Source organism: Alosa pseudoharengus, unplaced genomic scaffold (assembly GCF_046254945.1).
Source record: "Alosa pseudoharengus isolate Yale_2024_CS ecotype anadromous, Long Island Sound unplaced genomic scaffold, YU_APseudo_1.1 YU_APseudo_1.1_scf_16, whole genome shotgun sequence".
Taxonomy (NCBI): Eukaryota; Metazoa; Chordata; class Actinopteri; order Clupeiformes; family Clupeidae; genus Alosa; species Alosa pseudoharengus.
Window position 1 is genome coordinate 10,912,936 of NW_027468630.1, and position 12,225 is coordinate 10,925,160.

General features: G+C 40.7%; 1 protein-coding gene across 1 annotated transcript in view; it reads right to left on the bottom strand.

Annotated features, from left to right (window-relative positions):
* Positions 1-4,115: 4,115 nt before the first annotated feature.
* Positions 4,116-12,225, bottom strand: part of LOC143126169 (uncharacterized) — a 31,628-nt gene continuing 23,518 nt past the window's right edge. Inside the window, exons 9-11 of the mRNA XM_076288081.1 lie at positions 6,168-6,237; positions 5,980-6,011; positions 4,116-4,688 (exon numbers count right to left, since the gene is read on the bottom strand). Of these exons, the coding sequence (XP_076144196.1) occupies positions 4,539-4,688; positions 5,980-6,011; positions 6,168-6,237 (252 nt within the window). The 3' untranslated portion in view covers positions 4,116-4,538. The remainder of the gene's footprint in view (positions 4,689-5,979; positions 6,012-6,167; positions 6,238-12,225) is intronic.

Below are 12,225 nucleotides of genomic sequence, written 5' to 3' on the forward strand. Positions count from 1 at the left end.
TACAGGCACTTTGCGTGTCTTACCATGTAGCTCACCATATCCGTTGGCTTGAAAGCTAAAAAAATATATATGGGTCACGACTAAATGAACATGGGAAATTGTGAGTCCAAAAGCCAGACCAGTTAAGAACCACTGTTCCACACAATAATCTAAAAAAACAATAAAATAAATCAAATCAACAACATTCTCAGTGTTGTTGATTTGTCATGTCATTAAGAACTTTGCTCGGCAAGATTCACAGGTTAGTAAGTCCTCAGCGTGGCTGAACAATAGAACAATGAAACACATTGAAAACAATGAAAATATATCGATGATTTGAGAAATTGACTGATAAAAATGATAAGACTCAAATATTCAACAGAGATGCTTTCAGAAAAGTAAAAGTGACTGAATAAGAATTGATCGAAATCATTCCAAGGACACACTCTATCCTTACTAATTATCCTGACTAGGTCCTTTAGAAAGCAGCCAAATCAGGTGTTCTGCAGTACATTGTAAATGCTGTTGTCCTGAGTGGGTTAAAGTTGGCTATACACATGGTCCACACTGGAGGCACAGTCCTCTTGGTCGGCCACAATCGGGATATCAGGGATGGAGGAGTACACAGGATGCACTGCAGACTTAAGATATGAGACAGAAACAAGGATATAGACATGTATTCACTTATTTACATACCAGTTGGTTCAATATTGCAAACAACTCATCTGTATTATATTTTACCACGTCTGCTCGCGGACCACTTGGGATAGCTTGTGGACCACCAGTGGTCCCCGGACCACACTTTGAGTAATCTGAGTACCCAGAAGCTCTCTGGTTTAGGCTACATATCACATAGGACTTATTCTTTCCTTGAAAGAATGCTTTTTGCTTAATTTAACCATGAGATGCCGAGTCTTACTGGTTAGTACACTAGCAGTTTTTTTTGTCATATTTTCTGTGTGTAGACGGCCTGAAATAAACCACTGTGAAAGTTGAAGAGGCCCCATCTTTCACTGTGCTTTCACTGTGGTGAAATATGAAACATGGTCCACACCCAAAAAAGCCTATACTGTTGATAAGTGTTCAAGACTGCATCCGGTACATTCGGCACACATCTGTATTGAACATCCTGTACCTAAACAGTTAGGTACGAATATGTGTAGCTTTACACCCCTACTTCAGGTGCATTTCAATTCATAGAGACTTGTGATATCTACAAATATCTACCAACCCAAAGAGCCAATAAGTGTGTAACCATAGGCCCCAGCTGTGGTGCAACTGGCTGGGGCACCTGCACCGTATGCCGGCGACCAAGGTTCGATTCAAAAAGTGTGTAACCATAGATACGTCCAGCCATGAAGCAAATGTGAACTTTAGCGTGTGTGTAGGCTACTTGCCTACAGTAGGGAGTGGGTATCTCGTTTAGTGTTTTCTCTACAGTATAATGGAATATAATGGACATATGTAAACAGCATCTAAACTACTGTGTCTTTCTTGAATCCGCAGTCATTTACTTAAAGGAACACGCCACCCAATGTCAGTAGTAATATATGTTCTTACCTTAACTTTCACGAGCTGAGTCATACCTCTCCCGTGTCGGTACGTGCACTCAAACGCTCTGGTGCGTGGCGCGAATGTGTTAGGAGAAGATCTTCCCATGGTCTGCTGAGACAGAAATAGATAGAGAAACAAACAGAAGAGAAGAGAAGTAGCCTATGCTCTCCATTTTAGTGGAGTACATGCCTGTGTCGAAAAGTCCAAAGATATACTCTCACCAGTGACCACAGAGTCTGTGTAAGGGTGGACTGCTGCAAGGTGTCGGAGGGTGTGCATGCATTTTGCACTTCTGCATTTTGTATGTGTGTCTCTGTACACACTTCCATATGTGTATTTAGCATAACAGCACTGTTTGACATACCTTTTGAATGCACATCTTCCTGAGGAGTTACAGTGATGATTAACAAAATAGTATTGGCTATCACTGCTCAACTGATTGCTCTCGGAAGAACAAGAATAGTCCAGCTAAACAGACTGAGTGCTACAGCAATGGGTGCCACAGAAACAAAACTAGAGAGGGAGACAATGAGAAGGGAAGAGCTGCATGGGGATGTCAATAATCAGGAAAAAGGCCAGTTTGAAGAGTCGGGGTTTGAGGGCCTGTTTCATGGATGCTAGGGTGTTTGATTGTTTGATGTGGTCAGGTCTGGAGCTTCTTCCTGGTGGCCTTGAGTGTGTTTGCATCAACTGATCTGAGACAACGGGTGGGTGTGGCAGATGAGGGGGTCGGACAGATATGGAAGGGGCAAGGTTATTAAGAGCTTTGTAGGTGAGAAGTATTTTGAAGTTGATCCTGTGTTTGACTGGGAGCCAGTGGAGGTTGTGGAGGACGGTGGTGATGTGGTCACGATGGCGGGTGGAGGTGAGGAAGCGGGCAGCTGAGTTCTGGACATATTGAAGTTTAGAAGTGATAAGGGTATGGATGAGTGTTTCAGGTGCGGGGAAGGACAGTGAAGAGCCAAGGTGTATAATGTTGCGGAGATTAAAGAAGGCAGTTTTGGCGACTTGGTTGACATGTGGTAAGAAGGAGAGGGTGGGGTTGAAGATGATTCCAAGGTTGCGGACCTTGCGGAGCAGGATTACATGATACCCATGTAAATATGAAATAAATAATGTAAATATTACTGTGGTGTGGATGAATGTATGTGTAGCCTGTGGAACTCGTTCACGGGAGTTAGTCCGTTCTCTTATTGTTTTGTTTCCCCCTTGTAACACTTGTACGCTCCGGTTACGTCACTGATTGGGGCTGACATGGGTGTCAATTAGGAACGGGCATATGTATAGTCACCTGGGGTCCTTAGCCAGGTAGCTTATTCCCTGCTGCTGGCTCAGTGTTGGGGTGTAGCAGTGTTTTGAGTCGTGGTGACCAGGCTAAAGTGTTGGAGGGAGCCGACACTGAGGAAGTTACCGTGAGCCATTTTCCCTAGCGGTGTTCTGGTCTGCCCAAGCGAGTTATGGTGGATTGATTTAGGACTCATTCTGTGTATAAGCGCACAGCTGACGGTGTGGCTGCGGACAGGGGGTAAAACTGCGAGGATTAGGGCTCACAGACAAGGTCAACTTAACACAACGCAGATCTATACCACAGCACTGTGTGCTAGCTGCTGTTCTCTGTAGTTTTGTATGTTTGGTGTGTGTGTGCATGTACTGCTGCTCTTTGTCTGACAATATTCTTATTTTATTTTCTCTAGCCTGTGGGCTGTATGTGTATGTTTGGCATAGGCCTAGGTATTGTGAGCCACCGGCTAGAGGTGTGTTTTTCTTTTTTTTTTCTTCTTCCCTTTTTTTTCTTTGTGGTTTCTGTCTCCCCTCTTTCCCTTATCCAGCCTCGGTGTCAGTCGAGCCCTAGTGGACACCGGGAAAGCAGGTCTCCTTAGTCTGAAACTCACCTTAACGACTGCGGTTAGCAATGCTGTGTAGTGTGGACGCTTAACATCCTTAAGCCTTAGTGGAGTGTTTATCAGAACCCAATGCTTGCAGTGTGTGTGACTTGAACTCGAAGTGTGTATTACTGAAAGGGTGTGTGCACCCGTCCACGTGTGGTAGAGACCATAGCTTTGTGTTAAGTGCTTCTCCCCTCTCTTTTCTTTTTTCTCTGTGGCTCGACTGGCCTTAACCCGGTGGCGGTGTAAGTCCCCTTCCCATTAAATGTATTTTTGTATTTATTGATCAACCCATGCAACAACTCCAAAAGAAAACATTTAATAAAGATCGTATTTTGGTACTTTTCTAAATACATGTGCTTGTGCCTTTTTGGGAGCAGAGTTCCCCTTGCTCTGACACATCAGGTTGCTAGTTACTCAAGGGGTGGCGTAGTCAGCCGTCCTTTACGAGGCGCTACATATGTGTACATTATGTGTGGGTGGTGGGTAGACTACGTCAAGTTCCCAGTTAAAGTGGTCCCATTTCCACAACTCATACGAAAAAGGGGCTGTGTTATTCTTGTATGCCTGTTACATGCTGGTAATAAATGGCCGAGAGCCAATCAGCATGTGCATGTGCAGTTGATTCCTACGTCACAATACTATTGAAATAGCATCAGCTGAATCAACTGCATTTTAACTGAACATAGTTACAACTTAAATCAAATTATGCTTTATTGAAATGAAAAAAATTATAAAGTAATTGTTGTGAAAGCTACAAGTATGAGTACAAGTATTACTGTAAGTACTGACTTAAATTAAAGGAGAATTCCAACGATTTTTTTTCATAGATCTGTTTCTTGAGGTCACCGAGTACTGTCGGTACAAAAAAAGACGCTTCTAGCTCAAGTTGCTGCGGCCAACTGCTAGAGCTGCCAGGCAGCTACAGTGCTGGAGTGTAGCATTGTAGCTACTGTACCTGGTAGCTCTAGCTGTTGGCTGCAGCAACTCGAGCTAAGTGGAACCAATTGTTGACCCTTTTTTCGTACCAACAGTACTCAGTGAACTCGACAAACAGAAAACTATTTGAAAAATCACCGGATTTCTTCTTTACCAATTAGTCGGGTGTAGATACTGAAATCAGTCCATCTCCACAACACTGTAAATGTCATTTTCCTCCTGTGTAGACTGAAGATGAGTATATTCTGGTATTAGACTGTAGGGACTCTCTTCATGGTTGGAGCTGTTTGGGACATCAGGGATAGAGCTGTACACATGGTACACAACAGACTACAGAGAGGTAGAGAGAGAGAGAGAGATAAATGAGTAAGTGCAGTGCCAAGTTTGACGTTGTTTGGATAAGTAATGCAAAAGATATCGTTATTGTATATCAGTAAAAGAAGCACACATTGGCTTTCTCCGCTCTAGCCACATCTCACACAGAGTGTTGGCCGCACTGAATCAGGGCACAGCACGGGTCAAGATGCAAGATGTTTTGGATGATAATCATGTCTGACATCAACAATAAAGATTCCCTGTATGCAGTTTGCTTGCATAAAATGATTCCGCAGATCTTGCAACAACACGCCAACAAACACGGTGTATGCAGTGGCCATTCAAAATTAAGTAAAAATGATGTGCAATAAACTGACACTTCAAATAGCCAGGCTACTTTGGACTTGACACTTTGAATAAACAAACAACAATTACAACTGCAACATCCCAAGTTGAAATGAGTGATAGGCTAATGGTCCCGAATTTAAGGACATTTCAGAATGCCACACAGGTAGATAGATAGGTAGATAGGTAGATAGATAAATAGATAGATAGATAGATAGATAGATAGATAGATAGATAGATAGATAGATACTTTATTGATCCCCAAGGGGAAATTCAAGACAACGAGTGGCAGACAGAGCGACATGTCATATACCACCAAAAGACACTTTTATACCACCAAAGACTGTTTTTGAGTCATATCTTTGCAAATCTCATGATGATGCATCTTTCTACAAAATGGTTTGTCTTCTATCATTAAGCTATTCAATAGGCTAAACATATAGCCTACATCAAAGCATTAAGCTTATGTCATTTCGATCAGCTACAGACAACGAGTGGCAGACAGAGCCTGATGAGATTGTTACTAGAGATTGTTGAGTCACATCGTTGCAAATGTCATACGATGATGCATCATTTCACAAAGTGGTTTGTCTTCTCTATCAGGAAGTTATTCAATAAGCTTAACAATAAACATTTAGCCTTAACTCAAAACAGCTGTTAGGCTTATGTCATTTTGATATGTAAAAATGTCACATGCAGCCATGCCTAAATTCTGCTTACTGCACATTAATTGTAGGCTGATATAGTATAATATTCAGTATTCATTATCATCCAGCTTAACTGGAATGATGTTTTCCCCTTTCATCCTATTTTTAAAGCAGGCATACCTGCGGGCATGTAATTGGGCTATGGGTGATCTACAGGAATGGCATGTTTGAACAGGCACTGCACTAATAATTGGAAGCCATAGACGAGTATTTAGATGAGACTGATATTTATATAAATACAGGAATATACTTACATCATGATTAGGATCCAGGCCCACTGTCATTTCTGAAACCCACAACAAAACCGCAAAGAGGCAGTGCAACTATTACATCAAAAACCCCAAAATAGCATATCTATTCTGGTTCCATTTGTTATGTAATATTGGCTTCTGATTCTGACAAATCACTTACAAATCATATCTCCACACACAAGTGATCTTACCTGAGGCTGCTGCTGTAGATGGCATTGCCATGTCTTTAGATGCCATTGCCATATCACCCATCACACTAGGCTGACGGAAGGCCAAAAACATCTTTACATATTCAACTCATTCATGCACTGAACAGAGGATAATTCATGTGGATTTTACTTGGCTAGTTTAGAATAACACAATGTCAGGTAGTATTATAAAAGAATTTGGTAAAATACAGTAGGTGAATGTTTTTTTCTCTTGTACTTACAGCAGTGGTAGGGCTCCTAGATCCCATACTAAGATTATTATCTGTCCAATGTAGAGAATATGTGAGTATATACCCAGTACACCTTGTACATTCACACGTTTATTGTTATTTATTATATGATACGTTAACACACACACACACTTACGACTAACATGTGGATCATCTACCCATGGTCTGTTGAGACAGACAAAGAGATGAAGAAACAAACAGAAGACCTCACATATGAGTACATGTCTGTGTGGAAATAAAGTCACACGATATGTTCACACCAGTGACCAGAGTCTGTGTAAGGGGGGACTGCAGGATGTGGGAGGTGGTGTTTGCATGTTGCACTTTTGCATGTGTCTCTCTACTGTATATGTGTTTGGCATACTTGCACTGTTTTGACATACCTTTTGAATGCACATCTTCCTGTACAGCAGAGAAAGACATTGTTACAATGATGATTAATGAAATTGTATTGATTATCACTGCTCAATTGATTGCCCTCTCTTCCATTGGAGCAACAGAAGAGCAAACATAATCCAGCTGAACAGAATCGAGATGGGGTAACTTCCTTTTGTGGTCAGTCAGCTTACATATGAACATGTATGCAAATTATACAACTATGAACAAAAACAACAACACTTTGTATTTATGTAACGCTTGATCAAGACATCTAAAGCACTTTGCACTGAAGGGGGGACCACCACCAAAGTTAATCAATGGGTGCTACACCCAGCTATGCTATGGCCTCCTGATAAGAGAAACTCACTGGTTTTCATGCAGAGAAAGGAGGTGACCAGGCCTCCCACAAACATCATCACTCCAACGATTACTATCACTGTAGTCCAGCTTCTCCCAGAGTCTTTAGAGAAAGAAAATGTATTACATTAAATTTCATATATGTGAAAATATAATTTACATTATTTACATGCAATTGTCACACAAGAAAAACACACACAAAACCTTCGGACTGCCTTTGTACAATATTTGCAGTGCTGTAACTTACCAACAACACTGACGGAAGTTGGCTCAGTGACACCTGTAGAAGTGGACACCTGTACACCTGACCAGAGGATGACATTTTCTGTCTGACCTCTAGCTGGTGAGGACTGATGACTGACGCCCTCTACACACAGCTGCGTGCATTGCAGTGCTGGAGATGAATTCCCATTCACTTTACATGGGCTTACGTCATCCGTTGCCGAACTGAATTGTGGGCCCGTTGCATCGCGTTTCTCCCGTCGCTCGCGTTGAGAAGTTCAGCTGTTGCTGCACCGACCAATCAAGCCAATCGACGGACGGCACCAACCAATCAAATTACAGTTATACTTCAAGTCATTTGCATAGCTACCGTCGGGAACACCCACTGGCATGCGTTGACGGAACGCAACTGTGTGTAGAAGCCGTGAGTTATTCTGCTTCATTATATCATTTAGCAGATGCTTTTATCCAAAGCAACGTACAGAATGAGGAATAAACTTGGAGTCCCCCTCACGAGCTTTGCAGCCGAATATAACCTGTAGAAGCCTACGCGCTGACAACAAAAGCCTTTTAAAGGCAGCAGCATATTAGTCCGAAAGACAAAGGACATGGCATATGAGTTCCGTCGCTACCTTCCGCCAAGGATGTATTATTGAAAGGGCCTACCGAGCCCAGGGGCCTTGAAGCCTCAAGCAATCTGCATGAATCAGAGTGCTTCCAGTTTTCACCGTTTATGCCGAAATAACAAAAAGACAAAGGAGACAGAGATGTCTCACAAGTCAGATTAACTGAGTCAGACTGTCGGATGTCAGCAGGGACCACTTTCATTTTAGGTGGTGGAATACCTAAATGCATGGACACAATATATGTGAGTAAAAGTTGTTTTAATCTGATCTCAACAAAGGCAAACTTCAGTGACAAAGATCGGTAATCGCATGCTATTAGTGCAAACTGACCTTGAGCTTGGGTGTACTTAGTAGGATCTAGAAAGCAACATAAAAAAGAGAGGTAGGCTAACACTTTACTTTAGATTTCTACATAAGAGTGACATGTCATAACCCTATACTAACCCTTGTTATGACAAAAACAAAATTACACTTGACAGAAGCAAGTAACAGATGCATTAGGCTATGTGATAAACGTTTTATGACTTGTTTATAATGTTTATGACACGTTTGTAACCCTGTTGAAAATGTATATACACATTTGAATACATAATTTCATAATAAATAGAGTGTAAGTTTAAAAGTTAAGATTCATTGACCAGCAATGAAGTTATGAGTGCTCAATAAGAGAAATGCATATTGGGTAATGTTCATGTTTACTGAGTAGGCCTACAGCATTTAAAATGTTAAATATTTGTTGTTTAATAATAGGCTTTAGATGCTTTAAAAATGCCTGTAAGAATAGTAAAAAAGAGTTACACAAATGTTTTGTGAATTTATTTTATTTCTGAAAGTTTTGTGAATGAGCCAATCACATTCAAGTTCAAAGGACAGGGAAGTGAGGGGTGCGAGAAACGAGAAGACAACGTGAAACGGGAGTTGGGAGGGAGCACGTAAGAGTAGTCAAGGAGAAGCGTGTTTGCTGAAACAAAAATATTTATGTAGGCCTAATGCACCAATTTAGTAAAAGTGTTTGGCCAGGACTCTTATACAAAACGTTAATAGTGATAGTTTCTGTCAGTTTGAGTGGAATACTCAGCACACAAAGACAGAAAGAAGTTTAAGTTAGCTGCTGACTTAGTGGCTAGTGCTTTGCATGGACTTTGCTAACAAGCTACTGTAGCGACCAGCGACCTTGACTTGTTAATGGGGCTATCACATTGTACATGGTATGCACTGCGCTTTGCTGAGCGCAGCAGCAGACCAGTTTTTGCGCACGCAAGCCATTGACTATAATGCATTTCATAGCGCATGCCTCGTGTAATGTGACAGGCCCTTAAAGGATAATTCCGGTGTGATTTTGACCTAAAGTGTGTTGAAACATGATACCGAGTGTGAACGTATGTCTCATAGCTCACCTCAGCTTGTCCCCTGCACTCAGAAATCTGGCGCTATGGGGCGCTGTGGCACAACAGGCTACAGCGCTCATACCATACATGGGTCTAAGTGCCCACGGCGACCCAGGTTCGAATACGACCTGCGGTCATATCCCGGTCCCACCCCATCTCTCTCTCCCACTTACTTCCTGTCTCACTTCACTGTCCTATACAAATAAAGGCAAAAGCCCAAAAAATATACAAAAAAAAAATCTGGTGCTAGTTAGCCAATGCTACCAACAGTGTTTCGTTGCGGTACCTCGGGCATCGGCCTAGCCATGCAAATAAATCACTGTTTTACACCATTTACGAGGCTCAAAGTAGCTCCATACTTCATTTGTAGACTTCCGAGGGCCTTGACATTTAAAACGAGACATGGAGAACTTTGAAAAAGCACTGGTAGTTTATTTACAAGACGATTTATACAGACAGTACCTTAAGGAATTTTACAGTTCGACGCCATCTTGAATTTAGTCACGATAAGTCGAGCGACGAGTACGAACGAACAGGTATGATAAGGGATCAGATTCCAAAAATAAAATTATCAAAAATCCTTACATATGTTTGGATTAGCCACTTGTCCATCATCTATTGACGTGCTACTTCAACCACTCACATCGAAGCCAACCCGTGACACTGAGAACAGTCTCACAATTGCTTCTACGCTACGTCACATCTACGAAGCTCCCGCCCTGCGTCCTGATTGACTCTACCATAAAATCTGGTGCCGAAATCACTCTCAACGGAAGCGATCCCAGATGGATGTGAGTGGAGTTAGGCGGAACGAAATTCATCTGGCGAGACTCAGGTTAATCCAGGCCTGCATCATTTGAACATTTGAAGGGTATTTCCAATTAGGTTAGGTTGTTGCCGGCTATTTTATTTTCTTGAGCCCTTATGTTTTCAATGTGGATGTGAATGTGAAGGTGAATGCATTTATGATTGGAAAAGCGATTTTGAAAAGACACATTTAAATACTTACCTACTTTTTCTAAGTACATTTTTTATAGGCCTACTTTTTTATAAAACAGTTGTGGTGAATGACTATTTTGATATTTTAAGTTAATTAAGAAAAATAGTAATTTTGGTTAAAAATTAAAAGTGTTTAAAGGATAAAAGTAATTCCAAGACATTTCATTTTATTTTAAAGTGTATATTAATGCTTAAAAGTGATTTAAAGGGAAAGAGTATTTCATATATTAAGTTAGTAATTACACACACACAAGTTAAACACGCATTACACACTGATGACGTTTATTAGTGAAACCCCTTTTTGATTGATAGTAGGCCTATAGTTAAAGAACTCACCTCTCACTATTGCCAAACATGCTAGAGAGGCACTACACGTTCATGACAGTGTCATGTCACTCTTATGTAAAGTGTAACCATAAGAGAAGCAGTTACAGTGTGATGCATGATTGTGGAATAACTAGTAAAGCTAGTTGTTTCATATTCAGCTTCAGATACTGTATACTCTTTATTCTAATCCAGATCTAAGAGCCAACTATTTTTCTTATTTTTTATTAATCATGAAACTGTGGCGACCGCTGCATGGTCTTGCCACTTGCTACACAAGAAAATAAAACACATTTCCCAAATTCTCTCCATGCTCTACTTCTGCAACTCCTTGTAAAACGGCAAGTTACTCTTCCCAAGTCCTCTCCACCCCCTCTTCTGTAACTCTTTGTAAACATCAAGTCTTACATGTTCTGCCCTTTTGTTTCTCAATGTTCAACAATGCATGCTAGACAAGAACATAACTGCTTGAAGTACATAAACATCAAGTGTGAATCTATATAAACTTGTGTGCACTGGTTTAATAAGACAGACAGAATACTTTGGTGACACACAGACAGAGTATAATTTGGTGACAGCCAAATGCAGATCAGTATAAATTTTTCTGCGTGTAGTATGTGAAAATCAGAATGTAATAATCTGCAAATCTCGTAAACTCACATTAAGTTGCAAAAAGGACATAGACATATCAGATGTTGAAACCGGCAAATTTGACTATTTAATGGAAAATATAAGCTCATTTTGAATTTGATCTCAAAAAATTGTGCTGGGAAAGTTGTGAAAAGGTAACGCAAACAAAAGCAGGAATATTTCATAACAAATCAGGCTAACTAGCATACTATTGGATATTAAAAAGAACATCCCAGAGAAGCAGAGTCTCTTGCCGAGGTTTTCATCTCTCGGTGAAATCTTCTGTGGGCAAACATTATACGTTTTTTGGGATTTCATCATCTACATATAATACTTAATATCATTAAAATATTCAGAGAATCCAAAATCCAGTCCTTTAGGGACTGAAATGGCACTGGATTTCAAAACCTAAATCATTGTATAAAACTTGCCATATTTTTCTATGAACACAGTTTGATGCCCCATACACAAATGCAGGTTAAAACTCTACAATAAAACAATGGAACCATATAAAGACCAGATCCAGAAATGGAAGAGGAAAAGTGGAAAAATGTGGAATTCTTTTTGGAAATCATGGACTCTGCATTCTTCAGGCTAAAGAGAGAGTATCCAACTTGTTATTAGCACACTGTTCAAAAGTTAGCATCTATGATAGTAAGGGCATGTAATAGTGCCTATGACGTGGGTAACTTGCATATCCGGGAAGGCACAATTAATGCTGAATGATGTAAATAGGTTTTTTCATAACTGGTGTGTCGGGAGCCAAAAGTGGGTCGTGGAACCATTCTGGGTGGGTCGCGTAGCTTGTGGTTAAAAAAAGTAGGCACAAGTAGGCTATGACCCTGAATATATTAAGTAGGATATGGTTTCACTTAAATTGAGACAA